At 42.4% G+C, this 20,633-nt stretch overlaps 1 protein-coding gene across 1 annotated transcript in view; it reads right to left on the bottom strand.

Moving 5' to 3' along the window:
- Positions 1–1,166: 1,166 nt before the first annotated feature.
- Positions 1,167–20,633, bottom strand: part of LOC126427380 (uncharacterized) — a 346,885-nt gene continuing 327,418 nt past the window's right edge. The window contains exons 19-21 of the mRNA XM_050089729.1: positions 19,585–19,801; positions 9,037–9,348; positions 1,167–4,030 (exon numbers count right to left, since the gene is read on the bottom strand). Of these exons, the coding sequence (XP_049945686.1) occupies positions 3,773–4,030; positions 9,037–9,348; positions 19,585–19,801 (787 nt within the window). The 3' untranslated portion in view covers positions 1,167–3,772. The remainder of the gene's footprint in view (positions 4,031–9,036; positions 9,349–19,584; positions 19,802–20,633) is intronic.

A 20,633-nucleotide genomic window follows, 5' to 3' on the forward strand; every position in this document is an offset into this window, starting at 1 on the left:
ATCCGATATCGAAAGTCCCGGTGACGGCAACTCTTTTCACAATATTTATCGTTTTGAGTTGCTCAGTTAACGACACTGTGACGATACGAGTGTGACTGTACAGTACACAGTGTGACAGTGGCAGCCGCACTCTGCTGGGAACCTCCCCGTGCCCGTTCTCAGGTGTGACCCGTGCAACACTTCCCAAGTACGAGCAGGCGACCTCACTGGCTGCTTATCCCTCTCAGATTTTTTTCTGTACTTGTACAATGCCAAGGACAGTGCTAGTGCCGTCCGTGGCTGTGTGCGTAGCAATCTACTCTCGTAATCGCAACGTGGCTAGAGCAATTCTGGGCAGAAATGTTTCTCATACTTTTTAATTACATACTATATTCAATATAAAATTGAACTGTAAATTAACAAATATTGAATCGTAACTTTTAACTACTAATTGCGTTACAATTTGAGAACTTCTAATGTGTGTGTGTGTGTGTGTGTGTGTGTGTGTGTGTGTGTGTGTGTGTGCGTGTGTGTGTGTGCGTGTCCAGATTTTTGAGAGTACAAATTATTTACGTTCTATGTGGGACAGGCCAACGGAAGTCAAATGGATAACAGTATGAGAGCAGATGCCAATCGTGACAGTTTAAAGAAAGTTCCACCTGCCGAGTATTGAATTTTCGGAAAAGCTAAGTGTAGTGACTGGTAATCAGAGTATTAACAGAGTCTTTTGGACCTGTTCAGGAGATCAGGTTTGAGTGTAAGTGTTTTCTGGGCCTGCTGTTGTTTGAACAATCGTGTTACACAAGTGACTTTTTTTAATTCCATTCAAATAAACACATGTGTGTGATTGTGTCTCACTATTATTTTTTAAGATAGTTCATTTTTGTGTGATTTAAATCAACGCTGGTTACTATATTGTGTACCGTATAGTGACTAATTGGGGAGACCAAGATTTTATCTATTAACAGCTACCAGATATTGGCTTTGGAATTTGGGGCAGGTTATATCGAACGATCCAACTGCGTGGTGCCCCAATTTTCCATTACGACGTGCCGATTCAGTTGTCACATAGTGCAGAGATGACGAATCTGCCGATACACAAACCTGCAAGGTGGCACCACAGGAACAAACGAATCATTCAATCGGAGAGGACGGCATTGGTATATTTAAAACAGTGAAGAGCAAAGTACAAATTGTGCAATCGGATGCCCGACACGAGCACTGCCGTGTCACCTTTTATTTTGTTACATATCTGTACAATATTCAAAAACCTAAGTTTACACAGTGATTTCAAAAAATGCCGAGCGCACACTCGTGACGTCAGCTCTCGCGAGAGGTGCGCCCCGCGAGAGTAACGCCACCCCGTTTGCCTCGCAGCCTCAGTTCGGCCTCCACACGAATGCCGGGCACTCCTGCCACGTCCCCGTCCTTTTCAGAGGGACATCCCACCGTTCACTTCACGTGGTTTAGGTAAACTAAAGAGTACCTGAATCTGGACGGCTCTGTGGGGATTCGACCGACACCGGCCCCAGACGGCACCCCACTGTCTCGACAGCTGAGCGACCTCACACTATATTATTTCACTTTTGTACACGGCTTTAAAAATCTAATTTTAAATATCATCATTGTTTGTTCTACAGTAGGAAAATTGTTTTAAAAAAAAATGTCGAATACATCCTTTCTGTCAAAGACCGAAGCCATTTACGAGCCCCGTCCCGAGCATTTATACGAGGCGAGAAAAAGATAGTGGCGAGCTTCCGTAACCTGTCTGCCTAACTGCACTAGCAAATTCTGCACCTGCAACACGAAAAGTTCATTCGTGTGCTGAATGCTAAAAATGTTGACCTTCACTATAATAGTGAAATGCATACCAGTAACATAAGCAAATTTTGCATCCCGGTGGAAAGATTGCGTAGTCAGTTTTTTGCTGTGTCCTCCAGCTTTGCACTTTTGCTGCCGCAGTGTACAACTAGGAAAACCCGGTACAGTGAGCAATTCCTTGTACAAATACTTTGCTTCCTCACAGTAGCCTATTGGAAGTGTCCGACACTAATTATACGAGGACATTAGCCTCACACAGACAAATAGCTTGAGGCAACTCCAGGCAGTGCTTCGGCTTCCCACTGCAGACCGAACTGAGGCCTCGCTAGCATCCACACTTCAGTCAGAAAGCCTTCTCTTTGGCGGTCACAGGACGATTGCTGAGAGCAGTCAGTCATTACATTAAGGAGGTGGTTGGCAGTGTTATTCGGTGGAAGCAAAACGTGATGTGCACCACCAAATTTTATGATTTTCTCTCTCTCTCTCTCTCTCTCACTCACTCACACACACACACACACAGACAGACAGATAAACATACAAGTTGTAAATGTATACAAATGAACAACAAATCTACTGCTACAGCTTCAAAAAAAAAAAAAACAAGGAAAAAATATACAAACAGTCAACATATCATGTCACAGCCGATGAAGTCCTTTACAGTTTCCTACACAATAAACATAAAACACACATCTCTTAATAAGTAACATGCTGATCGAGAAAAATCTACACAAATTACAGAACCGTTTCGATTACGAAACACACTCCTTTCCGCAGCAAACAAAACGCTGCTTCCATTTCTCCTTTGTACCCATTTCCTCAGCCTCATTGTCAATAATAACTGGTAAGAATGGGAACATGTCTGTCACAAAGGAACATATGTTACAGTAGTTTGGAGTACACTTTTTTCCTGCAAAACAGGAATACAGGTGTCACTGGAACCACACATAATGGCATCCAGTAAAAGGTATGTTTATCTGGCTTGCACAAAATCAGCTCAAAACTAGCACAATTGTCAAGTAATCTGAAAGTAGTATTCAGAATAGAGTACACGTGTGTGGAATTAATGAAATTTCTAGTCACAGTAGCACACAAATACAAAGCACTTGCAAGATAAATAAGTTCTACTTTCAACACTGCGAGCCACGAGTTTTGTGAAAAGTGTAACATTAGAGGTATCTCGGTAGCCCAGTGGAGATTTCACCAAATGTCACAATTTGTGACCACAGGGGGCAGGGTTTCTCCAAACGTACAGCCAGTGCAGGAAAGGGAACACAGTGGCAGTTACCGTCCTGTAGTGACACACTTGCTCGCTTCTGAATGTGCCGCGAGTGCTCTGGCCAACACCTCACAGCTGCCACTATCCCCCGTCCGAGATACAGACAGCCACAGCTGTGAAAAGTCCTCTTTCGGACTGAGGCCGTCAGATACTTAGGGCTACAGTCACCTACGGGGAGTATTACGCGTGAATCTGTGGCCGTTTAGACCCCCACAGTGCCGGTGAGAGTGTGTATAGAATTCTTAACCCTTAAATTTCCTAGCACAAATTCACACGTGTCGCACTGACGACTGTACTCAGAAAGATCCCTCACTGTAGAAAGGGGATACAAAAATGGGTCTGAAGGGGGCTATTTTGAGAGCGGCCCCCACAAGAGACGTAAACTGTGGATCAGTGTGGCCTAACTAGAAACGCCAAACTGAAATACTGCACGTTTCACAGGGATTTGAAGACATTAGATGTCACACGTATTCTTCCCACCTTGTAACGGTCCGTCTGGGTCACACTCTCTGCCGCTGTACAGTGCCGATCCCAAAAGTATTAAATGCACACGACGGCAGGAAGCGACCGAGGTATCTTGTCGCTCAAATGTCAAACCGGGATAGGCTACCTCTCTGGCTCGCAAACTTTCGCACGGATACGTCGTCACGCTCTGTCCCGGTGCGAGAGCTCTCGACACGCCGACGTGGACGCCAGCTACTTGGTAGGGCTGGAGACGGGGACGCCGACCGCCGGGCCGTTGGCCGCAGGCGCGCCTTCGCCTACGGCGCCGCGCATCGTGTCGATCTTGGCGCAGATCTTGAGCGCGGGGCCGAGCTTCATCGACATGGCCGACATGAGGTGGTCCTCCTTGAGCAGCATCAGGGCCTGCCCATCGATCTCCTGGATGGCGAAGTCCTCTACGTAGTCTGCGCAACCGGGCAGCCCCTTGATGAACTCGCACACCTCCGTCACCTGCGAGGAGAAAAGTAGCGGCCTCAGACTTTGTACGGGAGTAGGCGATGCACTACTTTAATGTATCTCTCAATAGTCACGTATCTTACTGTGCTGTCCTATGTTTACAATCGTGTTTATTTCTTTGACATTTATTAATGATTATCGAACACTTTTGAAGTATTTTAGTAACTTGTACATAACAAAGTAAGTTATATTACTTCATCTGCATGATTATGAAACAGTACAAATTGGAATTACTGATTCCTTTTCAGGCATGTCAGTAATTTCAAATCCAGAAGACGATAATTCACTCGCATAAAGGAGTTTTTTGTACAATACAAGCAACATTTACAAACAGAAAATTACAGAAAAACCCAGAAGAAATGTCATAGTTTATTAATCAGTATGAAAACAGTTTAGAAATAGTTGTCTTTAATCAGATAAGTAGCTAGTTATATCAGGTGATGTGACTTTAGCACTGAAACCTCTATCGCTGCGCTGCGCTCAACCTCACACAGTCGGACAAGCAATTTGGGTGGTAGGGGTAAGGAGGAGGAATAGCAGGGTAGGGGTCGGGGACAGTAACCAAAATAATTATTTGCCACAGCAAGAATTTGCATATTTCAAAAGTAGCTGTACAAAACCAATTTTGTATAATGCAGAAAATGTACAAGGAAATAAAATGTGCCACTTATCTTCCTTATTACTGTAAAACTCATTGCCACAATTAAGTTTTTGTAAATACATACTTTTTCATTATAAGTTTACAAATGTATTAACACCAATAATGACCTAGTTATCAAGGACTGTTACTTTTCAGGTGCAATTCCAAGCAAATAGGTAGTTGTTGTTGAGTTAATTGAAGGGAGTCCAGGCTGTTGTCGGAAGACAGAGATTGCAAAGGTTTGAAATGAAAAAAGTACCAACTCTTTAACCAGTCTATGTAAAGTTTATTATAATGTGTTCAAAGTTGAGGCAATATAAGATTACCTGAGTTAAAAGTCAGCATTTCATTCTGTAGTTTGGAATAAGATCTCTTGCCAACAATAAACATTGAGCCCATGTCATCAGTTAGCTACTTGTGAAAATCAGTATATTCCTCTTTGTTGTTGCATCAGCTACAAAATGTGAAATATGATTATTTTTGTTAACCAATTGCAGTTTTGCAGTCAGCTAAGTTACTGCAGACAGGAGGAATTATATTTAAAGGCAGATCATGCAAGTAGGAGCTTGTGTGTGTGTGTGTGTGTGTGTGTGTGTGTGTGTGTGTGTGTGTGTGTCTGTGTGTGTGTGTGTGTGTGCTGGACTCAGACTCAAACTCAGAGCATTTGTCTTTTACATGTAAACATTGTACCGACTAAGCTATCCAGGCATAAATCATGTCCCACCCTCACAGCTCTACTTCTGCCTTTCAGAAAGTAGGAGAGATGTACTGGCAGGATTAGAACCAATATAGTGTTGATAGATCAGTGAGTACAGCATTAGCCACAAAAAGGCAGTGGTTCCCCGTTCAAGTCCCAGTCCTGCGCAAACTGCAAGGAACTTTAAAACTTCCGTACTTCATTCACGCCATTTTTAAAATACAGAAAACCGATACAATATAATTAATCGGCAAGGTAATGTGAACTTGTTAAATTTTTTCTGACATTATGATTTTATTATTTTGCTTTTTATAGTTCACCCAACACAATCACACGAATATTTCGCAGTGCCCTAAACAGTTGTGATTAGCCAGTGGTCATTTTCAGACAGACACAGTGATACTGAATATCACAATAGGCAAACAGCAATCACAGAAGCTGGACAAATATAGATATAAGGAAGACAACTGAAGAAACATTCAGTACCAAAGCAAATACTTCAACTGATCAACAAAAGATGGAAGTACAAAATATATGTTGAGAAGAAGACAGGAATCAAACATATACATCACTTAGGAATGAAATAAAAAAGAAATTTAGGTGAAAATCTTGCAGGAACAATGTGAAGAAATTGAAAAAGAAATAGTCATCGGAAGGACTGATTTGGCATGTGCAAAATGGAAAGAAACTTTGGCTTTAATTTCACCAAAGGTGTCGACATTAAGAGTGCGACAGTATCAAAAATTGGCTTTACTTTAATTAAGAAATTGCCGATAATGTACACGTAGCAACCCGTACGTTACTACACCGGCCACCACTACTGCAGCACGCGTCACACAGTTTGAACAGCACGCTGCTTGGCCACTCCGGGCCCCACCGGGATCCGACGGTTGCTGTCTGGCTCCTCGGTCACCTGCAGCCAATCGCTCATGGCCACAGTGTGCGAAAGCCCTTTATACGGCCGTACACCAGCTCTGGTGGGTAGTCAGTACAGATCGACAAGTCCATATTCGTCACTAGTCTCGTATGTATCTTTTCTACATCTACACGGATACTCTGCAAATCACATTCAAGTGCCTGGGAGTGGGTATACAATGTAAAAGGCGTATTACTATATACATAACTAGGTCTAGATTGGAACTTAGCATCTATTCCACAATGCCAGGTCTTGTACGCAATGACATCTCAGTCGGCAAATGATTCCAATTCTCTATTGTTCCAATCTCGTATAGCGCGTGGAAAGAATGAACACCTATATCTTTCTGTACGAGCTCCGATTTCCCTTATTTTATCGTGGTGATCGTTCCTCCCTATGTAGGTCAGTGTCAACAAAATATTTTCCCATTTGGAGGAGAAAGTTGGCGATTGGAATTTCGTGAGAAGATTCCGTCGCAACATAAAACGCCTTTCTTTTAATGATGTCCATCCCAAATCCTGTATCATTTCTGTGACTCTCTCTCCCATATTTCGCGATAATACAAAACGTGCTGCCTTTCTTTGAACTTTTTCAATGTACTCAGTGAGTCCTATCTGGTAAGGATCCCACACCGCACAACAGTATTCTAAAAGAGGATGGACAAGTGTAGTGTAGGCAGTCTCCTTAATAGGTCTGTTACATTTTCTAAGTGTCCTGCCAATGAAACGCAGTCTTTGGTTAGCCTTTCCCACATTTTCTATGTGTTCCTTCCAATTTAAATTGTTCGTAATTGTAATACCTAGGTATTTAGTTGAATTTACGGCTTTTAGATTAGACTGATTTATTGTGTAACCAAAGTTTAACGCGTTCCTTTTAGCACTCATGTGGATGACCTCACACTTTTCGTTATTTAAGGTCAACTGCCACTTTTCACACCATTCCGATATTTCTTCTAAATCGAAATTGTTTTGCAGTAAACAAAGACGGCTGCTCCAATTGTCTCCCAAATCATTTATATAGATAAGGAACAGCAAAGGACCTACAACACTAACTTGGTGAACACCAGAAATAACTTCTGTTTTACTCGATGACTTTCTGTCAATTACAAAGAACTGTGCCCTCCCTGACAGCAAATCACAGATGCAGTCACATAACTGAGACGATATTCCATTAGCACGCAATTTCACTATGAGCTGCTTGTGTGGTACAGTGTCAAAAGCCTTCTGGAAATTCAGAAATACGGAATCAATCTGAAATCCCTTGTCAATAGCACTCAGCATTTCATGTGAATAAAAAGCTAGTTGTGTTTCACAGGAACGATGTTTTCTATACCCATGTTGACTGTGTGTTAATAGACCCTTTTCTCCGAGGTAATTCATTACGTTCGAACACAAGTGATTTAAGTTGCTTCACTACTCTGAGGATATTTACTTCTACGTTACTCATGTTGGCAGCTGTTCTCGATTCGAATTCCAGAATATTTTCTTCTTCTTCTTCTTCTTCCGTGACGGCATTTTGGAAGGCTGTGTTTAGTAACTCAGCTTTGGTAGCACTGTCTTTTATAGTATCTCAATTGCTATTGTGCATAGAAGGCATTGATTGTTTCTTGTCACTAACATACTTCACATACAACAAGAATTGCTTTGAATTTTCTGCCAGGTTTCGAGACAAATTTTTGGTATGGAAACTGTTATAAGCATCTTTACAAAAGCTCGCCAATCTTGGGGATTTTGCGTCTGTTTAAATTTGGCATGTTTGTTTTGTTGTTTCTGCAACAGTATTCTAACCCGTTTTGTGTAGCAAGGAGGATCAGCTCCGTCGTTTGTTAAGTTATTTGGTATAAATCTCTCAATTGCTGCCGTTACTATTTCTTTGAATTTAAGCCACATCTGGTCTACACTTATATTATTAATTTGGAATGAGTGGAGATTGTCTCTCAGTAAGGCGTCAAGTGAATTTTTATCTGCTTTTTTGAATAGGTATATTTTTCGCTTATTTAATCATTAAACTGTATCTTCTTACTTAGGTTAAGCTGTCAGTCTGTGACCTAATAAATGTGAATTTCATGTTTTTGTGTTTTTCAAAGTGTTCTAAGTCACAACAATATGTTTACAGTATACCAGTGTCTGGAGGTGAATCGTGGATTATGACAGAATAAGAAAAAAAGAGAACAGAAGCTTTTGAGATGTGGTGCTGTAGAAACATGTTGAAAATTAGGTGGGCCAGTAAGAAATGAGTCGGTTCTCCTCAGAAGCAGTGACGATAGTAACGTGTGGAGTACATTGACAAGAAGAAGGGACAGGATGGTAGGACACCTGTTAAGTCATCAGGGAATAACTTCTGTGGAACCAGAGGCAGGAAAAAAAAGGATTAACAGGGGGACACTGGATGTATACGAAGAAGGACACAACAAATGGTCACAGGATCGTTTGGGCCACAAAAGAAAGTCACTGACATGGTGATTAACCTGCACTGGTAGACTCTAATTTCAATGATCACGTTAGGTGATGTCTCGCGAGATATTCTTTATCCCCTACGTCCCACTCCCGCAGGTACGGTGCGGACAAGACGTAGTGTTGACTTACAGTTATAGCGATAAATTTTACAGAATGTTGCAACTCATTCTGTTATTGACAGTCTTCTCGTGGCAAATTTAGTCAGTCAGGAGTCGAAACAGCCGAGTGTACAATGTTACAAATCTGAGACGACGGCAGCCTCTCACAGCTGCAGGCGGCAGTGACACTCACCGACCACTTGAGCGGGTTGACCTTGGGCTGCCGGTTCGCGGCGTCATCGTTGTTGTTGTTGGCGGCGGCGGGGTTGCCGTTGTTGTCGGTGCCGGCGTTGTTCGAGCTGGCCCAGCTGTCCTGCGACTGCTCGTCCATGACGGCGGACGCGGCGCCAGAGCCGGGCGCCGCGAGGCCCGCGTGCACGCCGCTGTCGGCGCCGAAGCTCTCCGCGCCGGAGTCCTCCGTCTCGTCGCCCGCACTCTCGGCTCCCAGCGGCGCTGTCGACGCCGACGAAGAGGACCGCGTCGGCGCGCTCGCCCCGGTGGCGTTCTGCGGGGAGACGGAAGGCATCGGGGAATCAGTATCTGCCCGGGTACGGTCGAGAGTGACTGTCACGGAGGATTCTTTGTAAAGGACCACTACAGATTTACAGCACTGCATACTTCGGCAAGTGGTCACTCGAGATACCAGTGTGAACTCGGATGGCACTCTTATTTTGTGCAGACAAAAGCCCACGTGCACGAGTCATTTCCAGTACGGTAACTGACTCGTATTCAGTACAGATACCGAAATGCAAATGTCTCGTCAAAGTTTTAGTGCATTATCTGATGCCAGTGACTAGTGAAGTACCTGTGAAATTCATTATTGACAGACCTTCTTTTGAGAAATTGAGTAGTTTTATGTGTTGTACTCTAGAATAACAATTTTGAGCACTTTCAAATTATTTTTCACAAATGCACACATTAATAATGTAAGGTAAAAATACTTTTCGTGTAGGGCACTTCATTGTTTATCTTTCATTAAGCTCCATATACTGTATGAAGTTTACCCTTTTTTTTCCTAGAGGAAGACTAGGTAGTTTACAGATTTAATTCTACAATAAATCATTTAAGCCAGTGCCAAAACCTCATACCGGTCGAGAAAAATGAATATGAAATCGAAATGAAGACACGTGTGAAAAGGACCAATTTTTATGCATAAAAGTGCTACTTTATGAAAGTTTATGACCTTATTCATTGTAAAAGATTACATTAAACAACTTACGATGTAATAAATGATGTAAAACTATTGCAACACAGTACAGCGAAATTAATTGTGATGAACATTATAATAATTGAAAGTTGTGGTTTGATTGTTACAAACACATAAAAGTACCAGTAGCAGAAGCCACAATGTATATTATTCTCTTGACTTATTGAGCAAACTGACTGTACGTTTTTGCCTTGCACATTTTGTAAAATAAACTGAAGATGAGAGTATTTGTGTCAAGTTATTTACATAAAACCTGGACCAACAAATCTTGCCATTAAATATTACAATTTTTGATTATTTAAAGTTATTGTTTCCATCATTAGCAGATAGTGCTATGTTATACGTCACAATCTTTAAATATGCACCAGGTGGCAGTATTTAATGTGCAAAAATTAAAATTTGGATTTACCGAAATTTGACTGGACTGTCAAAACATACAGGCTAGGGTAAACCGAAATCAGATTGTTTGGCTGTACAGAATTCAGAGCATACAAAACCTAAGTCACACTCAAGTAAACACTAGCATAGCGTTCACTAAACTGTAGTAAACAACAATTGCACATCTACTGCTTTTTTATAGAGTCCTGCCCAACACTTTTACGTTTCACACACAGAGTGAACCGAAATTTGCGCACTCGGGCTTCACAGCGCGACTCCTCACATGCTAGCGATAAAAAAATGTCTGTCATAGAATTTCATCTGGCAAGTACATCCGGCAGAAAAAGGACGTTAAAGAATGACAATCTGGCAACACTGCAACCACATGTACAGTAACTACCTCTGACAACACATTTTGGTTGTGCACTACAATTGGTGCAGTGAACAGAGTTTTGGGTTAGCATGCAGCATGTCTATGTTTCGATCCTGGGGTGAGGCATATGGTTTTTATTTGGTAAATGTAGTCCATGTGGTACGGTATCTGGCATCTTAATCATCACCAGTGATTGAAGTGGGTCCTCTAGAAAACATTTGTCCTTACATACTACAATCGTAGAAATGGAAGATTGGTTAGCTTTGAAAGAAGCTCTTTCCCCATCGTGGGTGTGAATTTATTCACACCACTTCATCTACTAGATGCAAAACATGTTTACTTTGTACCCACAGATTAGTACCGACTATTATTCTTGCCTCCTGCAGGTACGTTACATTTTGTTAGGGCATTACCAGTAGGACTAGCAATCTGCTTTGCGAATAATGTCCAAACTCAGTTACTATTTGTATGTGTTATCACCATGGTCCCACTAATTATGCCTTTCAACACTGAGTCGCAACCGCATGCTGTTGAGTATGTTTCTCAATGCATTATTATTATTATTATTATTATTATTATTATTATTATTATTATTATTACTATTATTTCTTTCCTTTCTCAGACGTTATGTCTGGTTAAAAATGGAAAGTGACGCGCACCTTGATCTAGTGTGACTTCCTTTTAACTGTACGGTATATGTTACATTGCATTTAGGAACTTTCGGGTAATTGAACATGTATCAATAATTAAAGATTTCTGTAGTTTTATATACAGGGTGTTACAAAAAGGTACGGCCAAACTTTCAGGAAACATTCCTCACACACAAATAAAGAAAAAATGTTATGTGGATATGTGTCCGGAAATGCTTAATTTCCATGTTAGAGCTCATTTTAGTTTCGTCCACCTACGCTCAATGGCGCACGTTGTCATGATTTCATATGGGATACTCCACCTGTGCTGCTAGGACATGTGCCTTTACAAGTACGACACAACATGTGGTTCATGCACGATGGAACTCCTGCACATTTCAGTCGAAGTGTTCGTACGCTTCTCGACAACAGATTCGGTGACCGATGGATTGGTAGAGGCGGACCAATTCCGTGGCCTCCACACTCTCCTGACCTCAACCCTCTCGACTTTCATTTATGGGGGCATTTGAAAGCTCTTGTCTACACAACCCCGGTACCAAATGTAGAGACTCTTCGTGCTCGTATTGTGGACGGCTGTGATACAATACGCCATTCTCCAGGGCTGCATCAGCGCATCAGGGATTTCGTGCGACGGAGGGTGGATGCACGTATCCTCGCTAACAGAGGACATTTTGAACATTTCCTATAACAAAGTGTTTGAAGTCATGCTGGTACGTTCTGTGGCTGTGTGTTTCCATTCCATGATTAATGTGATTTGAAGAGAAGTAATAAAATGAGCTCTAACATGGAAAGTAAGTGTTTCTGGACACATGTCCACATAACATATTTTCTTTCTTTGTGTGTGAAGAATGTTTCCTGAAATTTTGGCCATACCTTTTTGTAACACCCTGTATATGTTTGGATGTAGCTGTATTGCGTTGATGTACTGGTGGATATTGTGTGGTATGACTCCTGTAGTTGATAGTATAATTGATATGATGTCAACTTTATCCTGATGCCACATGTCTTTGACTTCCTCAGCCAGTTGGATGTATTTTTCAATTTTTTCTCCTGTTTTCTTCTGTATATTTGTTGTATTGGGTATGGATATTTCGATTAGTTGTGTTAATTTGTTCTTTTTATTGGTGAATATGATGTCAGGTTTGTTATGTGGTGTTGTTTTATCTGTTATAATGGTTCTGTTCCAGTATAATTCCAGTATCATTCTCCAGTACATTTTGTGGTGCATACTTGTATGTGGGAACGTGTTGTTTTATTAGTTTATGTTGTATGGCAAGTTGTTGATGTATTATTGTTGCTACATTGTCATGTCTTCTGGGGTATTCTGTAATTGCTAGTATTGTACATCCGCTTGTGATATGGTCTACTGTTTCTATTTGTTGTTTGCAAAGTCTGCATTTATCTGTTGTGGTATTGGGATCTTTAATAATATGCTTGCTGTAATATCTGGAGTTTATCGTTTCATCCTGTATTGCAATCATGAATCCTTCCATCACACTGTATATATTGCCTTTTCTTAGCCATGTGTCGGATGCGTCTTGATCGATGTGTGGCTGTGTTAGATGATACGGGTTCTTACCATGTAGTGTTTTATTTTTCCAATTTACTTTCTTCGTATCTGTTGATGTTATGTGATCTAAAGGGTTGTAGAAGTGGTTATGAAATTGCAGTGGTGTAGCCGATGTATTTATATGAGTGATTGCTTTGTGTATTTTGCTAGTTTCTGCTCGTTCTAGAAAGAATTTTCTTAAATTGCCTACCTGTCCATAATGTAGGTTTTTTATGTCGATAAATCCCCTTCCTCCTTCCTTTCTGCTTAATGTGAATCTTTCTATTGCTGAATGTATGTGATGTATTCTATATTTGTGGCTTTGTGATTGTGTAAGTGTATTGAGTGCTTCTAGGTCTGTGTTACTCCATTTCACTACTCCAACTGAGTAGGTCAATATTGGTATAGCATAAGTATTTATAGCTTTTGTCTTGTTTCTTGCTGTCAGTTCTGTTTTCAGTATTTTTGTTAGACTTTGTCTATATTTTTCTTTTAGTTCTTCTTAAATATTTGTATTATCTCTTCCTATTTTTTGTCTGTATCCTAGATATTTATAGGCATCTGTTTTTTCCATCGCTTCTATGCAGTCGCTGTGGTTATCCAATATGTAATCTTCTTGTTTAGTGTGTTTTCCCTTGACTATGCTATTTTTCTTACATATGTCTGTTCCAAAAGCCATATTTATATCATTGCTGAATACTTCTGTTATCTTTAGTAATTGGTTGAGTTGTTGATTTGTTGCTGCCAGTAGTTTTAGATGATCCATGTATAGCAAATGTGTGATTTTGTGTGGTTATGTTCCAGTAATATTGTATCCATAATTTGTATTATTTAGCATGTTGGAAAATGGGTTCAGAGCAAGGCAGAACCAGAAAGGACTTAATGAGTCTCCTTGGTATATTCCACGCTTAATCTGTATTGGCTGTGATGTGATATTATTTGAATTTGTTTGGATATTAAGTGTGGTTTTCCAATTTTTCATTACTATCTTTAGGAACTGTATCAATTTAGGATCTACTTTGTATATTTCCAATATTTGTAGTAACCATGAGTGGGGTACACTATCAAAATGTTTTTGGTAATCAATGTATGCATAGTGTAGCGACCTTTGCTTAGTTTTAGCTTGATATGTCACCTCTGCATCTATTATCAGTTGCTCTTTACATCCTCGTGCTCCTTTGCAACAGCCTTTTTGTTCATTTATAATTTTGTTCTGTGTTGTATGTGTCATTAATTTCTGTGTAATGACTGAAGTTAATATTTTGTATATTGTTGGTAGGCATGTTATGGGGCGATATTTAGCTGGGTTTGCTGTGTCTGCTTGATCTTTAGGTTTCAGATAAGTTATTCCATGTGTAAGTGTATCACTGAATGTGTGTGGGTATGCAATGTAACTGCCAAATAATTTCGTTAGATGTGAATGTGTTGAGGTGAACTTCTTTATTATTATTAATATTATTTCTTTATTATTATTATTATTATTATTATTATTATTATTATTATCATTATTATATCAATGGGACTGTGGAAATATCGTGTCTATTACCATTAGGGAAACAGTGTAATTTGAAACTGAACATTTCACAATTAGCGGTGTCAGAATGAATCATGTAGAACAATATCTGTCAGACAGGTAATGCCATTAGATGGAACAACACACAGGACTGACAGCATGTTTATACTGTATGTGCTGTCCGCCAGACAGGGAATACTTGTGTGCGAAGTAATGCGCCCTTGACAGATTGCAACGTACATGTGTACACGTCTCGAATTTTCTCATTGTAAACCTCTAAACCAGTGTGGAAGACGTATGGCATACAGCAACGGTGAACATGTGGATATGCTTCTGGTCCTCAGTGCACGTGATAACCGGGCTGGTGTCGGCACTCGTGAATATGCTGCCAGATATCCTCGTCGACGCCATCCAGATAAAAATGTGTTTCGTCGTCTGGAACTGTGCCTCCAGGTGTCGGGTTCTCTCCTTCCACCGTCGTGTGACAGAGATCACCCACAGACTCGCCATACTCCAGCTACTGAGGAAGCTATTCCGGAAGTCGTACACCGAGAACCTGAGCGAAGTATACGTCACGTAGCGAGGCAGCTGCGTATTTCGCAATGCACGGTCGTTAACGTGCTGCACGAGCGTGGGCTGCAACCCTAGCATTATGCTTTCACGCAACACCTGCATCCTGCAGATCGCCAGCAGTAGATGCAATTCTGTGAACGGTTCCAACCACAACAGGGAGCCAATGATGACTTCGTGAACACTGTATTACGGTCAGATGAAGCAGCATCACTCGTGAGGGTGTCTTCAATATGCACAATGTCCACCACAGTAAACTGGTCATTTTTTTCAGCAGGTACCAATGCCTGGGAATGTCACGTGGGGTGTCGAGGTTAACCTGCATGTCGTCTGTGACCGTGGGTATCGAGACACATTACTGTAGGATTACACAACTGCAGAACAATCACTGCAAGCAGTCACACACATTAAATATCTCGGAGTACTTGTACAGAGAGATTTAAAACTAATCACAGGTAAGGTAGACACCGTACAGATCCACTGGAAGAATCCTCAGGAAGTGTAGTCAACCCACAAATGAGGCAGCCTACAAAACCTTCATTCGAGCAATACTCAAATACTGCTCATCATTCTGGCATCCGTACCAGATAGCACCGATAGTTGAAATAGACGAGATCCAAAGAGGGGCAGCCGAACGGTTGCTCCTATGTCCGTGTCGCGAAAAGACCGTACGCCTAAAATTAGCGAGATTCGAGTCACGTGGAGGCTCGACAGCTGTCGTTCCCGCTAACCGCCCGCAACTGGAGCAGGACAGGGGGAAAGTGACACTGGCATACAAATTACCTCCTGCCACTCGCCATAATGTGGCTCACGAACTATCCCAGTGAGAACTGCATACTGTGGACAAATGTGTCTGTGAGAAGTGCAACTCCGGATGAGCACGTGCCAGAGTGGCTACGTGGGGCACAGTAAGCTCCTGGAGAGTGGTGGGGAGGGGTGGGGAGCCTTTCTGTAATCTGGCTAGACAGCTTGTACAGGAGACCTAATAGGTTGGCTCAGAACTGAGAGCAATTTCCTGGCGACTGCGAGTATTTACGAGCTACTCGCAGTGGGCGGGCCGTATCGGGCAGCGGAGTGGTCGGCACGAGTGAGGCACAGCCACTGTAATTACCTGCTTGTCGCTGCTGAGTCCGATTGGCCGTAACGCCTCAATCAATATACATTATAAAACAGTATGTATGTATGTGTTCCACATATGGTCTTAAACCACAGGATGGATTTCAACCAAACTTTGTACACATACCATTATCTGAAAAGTAGCACTGTTGGCATAGTAACAACCTACCTTCCGTAGGATGGGGGTGAAAAGTAAGCATACTGTGGTGTTATACATCCATACTACCCCTAGAGTGAAAGCAGAGATGCGAAACAGTGATACGTAAAAATATTCGATGACGACTCGGGCAAATTAAGAGGTCCGACTTCGGCAGACAAAAATTCTGGGCAGTGGAAATCCGACTCTTAGAACTTGAACATACAAAATTGTAATAGCTGTGCATTCAGACAGCAAATGTCTGGATACGAATAGCATTTTCCTTATCCCTGCAGGCCTGTAACAACAGGCGTGTCCAGTGATATAGCTCCAGCCAGTTTCGATGCCAACGTATGGCACCGTCCAGACACTGTATCCGAACCGACGGGTCTGCAGAAGGGAACCCGGCCCGTGCCCACCGTACTCTCCTCGTGCCCGGCTTTCGGCTCCCGCCCGTGGCGTACTGTGAGGGCCGCGGCACGTGCTATTCGTGTAATGTCTGAGGAAAGGAGGACCGTATCGTGAGAGTCTCACCTACAAATGAAACGCCGGATACACGGCTACTCTCCTTCCACTTTGTGCACTTCCGACGTACACTCTGTGAGTGACTCGGGGAGGGGGGAGGCAAAGTTCTAAATCTCTCACCCAATTTACGGTAAGCCACGACACTTTCATCGGGTTCTCTAACAAAACTCGGAACGCACACCCCTCACGGTATCAGACGCGATCCCGAACCTCGACACCCCACGTGACATTCCCGAGCGTCGGTACCTGCTGAAAAAAATGACCAGTTTGCCGTTGTGCGTGACATATTGAGTATTTCAGTATTCTTTCTGTATACCCTGTGTGCAGAAAGGGTTACAGCTTATAGATGACAGACAGTATTTGTGGTGTAAATGTTTAGGTGGTGTTTTCAACTGCAAAGCATGTTTCAGTTAACTGAAAATGGTTTAGTGAATGAAAAATTGAGTTAGCAAAACAAGGACATCATTCAAAATTACCGAGATCTTTTACTTTCAAAGGAGAAAAAGACAGTTGCACATACATCAGTTCAGTTCAGATTTTCCATGAACAATTACAGTGACATACGTTGACAACTGCTATCACTCACTGTCTGTACCTGTTAGAAGCTTACTTTCACATACAATGACAGTTGTGAGTAAAAATAAATTACTCGGAAAGAAATACAGCAACCAGTTTTGTTGTGCTGCCACCTGGCACCTGTGCGTTTCTGTCGAACATAGGGAATGGCCGCACTGATGTGGCAAGAACTGTGTATAACAGCTGTTGGGTGTGGGTCGAAGCTCTCGACACATTTTGCCATACATAAAACTGTATAAACTGTGACTAATGGAGGTCGAGGCCAGGAGGGTTACGGGAATGTAGGATGTATTGCAGTCACTGTCCTCACCGATCCGGCCCCCTCCCTGCTCCTCTTCCAGCACTACACAGCCGTCATTTCACCACCACAACCAGTTTTTTAATTTCTTTTTATTTCTTTCTTTTCCCCTACTTACCCCCTCCCCCGTCCGCACCTTCTCTCCTGCCCTCCGTCTAAACTGCAGCACTTCACTGTCCGCCACCCACCATACTATCCCTCCCCCTCCCCGCCCCAGCCTCCTCCTTACCCCCACCCAGTCGCCACTCCCATCGTGCACCAGTGCTGCTGGCCGCAGTGTGGTTTCAGCTCTCTGAGACCGCAGACGTGTGTGCAAGTTGCGTTTGCGTGAGTGTGTGTGCAGACGTGTGTGTATGTGTCTCTACTGCTGACAAAGGCCTTAATGGCCGAAAGCTGTAATTGTATGAATCTTTTTGTCGTGCCTATCGCGACTCGGCAACTCCGCTATATGGTGAGTAGCAACTTTCCTTCTCTGGTACTGTTACATTCCGTCCTGGATTTTTCAATGTTCATTTAAGAAATGAAACAGGGTCACAGAGGTGCTCCTCCAACACCAGTGTGTAGTGGTTAATAAAAAAGAAAAAGAGAAGAAGAAAAGAGAAGAAAAAGGTTGAAAATGTGGGAAGAAAACGTGAGTAAAAAGGGTTTTTTAAAATCGTTAATGACCGTGAAAAAGGGAAAGAATGAAACGCAAATCGGACTTCGTATCACAGAAAAGTTATCGGACTTCGTGATTCGGAAAAGCTATTGTTGGGGTGGTCCTTGTGGTGTTTCTAAGCAAAAAACAAACCAATTTCCACTACAAAAATTATTTTAAAAAAAAACAGAAAAAAAAGAAAAAAACAGAGAATAACAAATGTAACTGACAGGGAGAAATGGCGTAGATAGAGTTTATCCTTTACCATGTTAACATGTCTTCTTTCGTGCAGCGACCAGGTCTTCAAAAATCTCCTACTTCATTTCTGCTTGAAAGGTCTTAGCTGCTCTGAAATCTTGCAATAAATTTTCATTGTCCAGGAATTACTAATGTACACAACCATCTTCGTGTTGAATGCAATGTATTTTACATTGCTGTTTTCAACCTCCAAATTTCATACAAACTTTCACAACACGTCTGCACATCAATGAGTTTTTTCATCTTAATCCGACCAAGACTAGCTAATAAGTTTTTTACGTCTGCATTAAGCTTCCGCTCTCGAGAGACAATAGACGGATAGAAAACAAAAAAAGAGAGTTACAATTTTAGTATTTTCTCTGCCGTCGAGCGCTCGTACCGCTGCGGCGGTATAATTTACATCTGAGGGAACGAGTGTAGCGCGGCGAAATTCAAAGTCCCGCTACAAGTGGCATGCAATGGCCTCCTGTACGGTCTAGAGTTAAAACTGCCAGTGTGTACTTTCTTACGAGAGCCGACCAGCATATTGCTTCCTCCTATGTACTTCTCACAAAAACAGCACAAAGTTAAAATTAGAGAGCTTACAGAGGTACTCCTTCCGGTACCTATTTCCGACTGAAAGAGCAAGAGGCGCGAGTGACAGAGGTACACAAACACCGTAAGGTGGCTCGTGGAGTGCAGATGGAGAGGTAGATGTAAATGTACCTCACCAGCATTATGCATCAAACTAACTCTCTTGTAATTTTGTCACAGAGTTCTGCAATCCTTCATAAAAAAAACTGGTGTTACGGCTACCTTTCTCAAGTCTCGAGGTGTCCTCGTTTCTTTCCAGAGTGTGCCCTGTCGGGTGAAGAGAATAATTTTTGTTTTGCCCTGTTTATAGCAGGCAGTGCAAGAGGAGAGATCCACTCTGTACACCCAGTGCAGCCACGGCCTGCCACAGCGAGGCACTCACCCAGTCCTTCGCACTGCGCAGCCACTCGCGCTGGTCGGCCGGCGTCAGGATCTGCTGGTGCAGCGGCCGCCGCACCTCCCCATCGCCGTTCGCGTTCGCCGCTGCCGCCGGGCCGTCGCTGACCGCCCGCGACCGCGTCTGCGCCTGTGCCTGCGCCGCACCGGATGCAGCGGCGGCCGCGTCGGCCGTCGCCCTCTGCAGTGCCGACCTCTTGCTGCTATTGGGCACACGACGTGGGAAGGCGTTACGTGCGGCAAAATGCACACTCACGTCGGCGTACAGTTTTTGTTATACGAGAGCTATCTGGATAGTAATGGACATTTCGTTCTACCACGGTGGCGGGTGGGGCTACAGCTGCTGCCTCGGTGCCGTAACGTTCTTGCACTCTGTAGTGTTTCCTTTACTCGGGGTTCTGCCGTGAAAATATAAAATAGAAAATCTGATAGGGTTTTAAATTTTGGTGGTTTCAGTTACGGATAAGGCGGACTTCGTATTATTGATTGAGATCGTGCTGTAATTTGACCGTGCATGGCAGACCGGGTCGGCAACACTACAAAAAACAAAAAGTGACTGTACGGAAATAGCATAAGAAACTAATTGAAATTTACCTTATAATCTTGTTAGATACGCAGTATTAATTACAATATAGTCTTCATGGCTGTCCTAATTTCTCTTGTAGGACAACCTGTCTTTCACTTTTCTCCGTCTGTTGAAAACTTCTTCAAGTTGTCACTGTCATGATCAATTCACAAATTTGGTGATAACCACCTTGAATGACTATTGAAACAACCTCGCTTTGTAATATAATTTTAATTTGCACCCAAAAGCACATTCAACACAGCACGGAAAAATAAGCGTCTTTCGTATCAAGACAAGAGAGAGAGAGTAATAATTAATTAGCTGTTAAAAACAAAACCTACGCAAAAGTAAAATAAAAAAAAACAACAAAATTATTTATAAAAATCGGTCGCTGGCGCAGCGCTCTTCTGCGTGCGCGATCGTGAATTATATCTTTGTATTGGCGGAGGTGCGGTAGTCAAAGTACCATT

The sequence above is a fragment of the Schistocerca serialis genome, chromosome 11 (assembly GCF_023864345.2).
Source record: "Schistocerca serialis cubense isolate TAMUIC-IGC-003099 chromosome 11, iqSchSeri2.2, whole genome shotgun sequence".
NCBI classification, from domain to species: Eukaryota; Metazoa; Arthropoda; class Insecta; order Orthoptera; family Acrididae; genus Schistocerca; species Schistocerca serialis.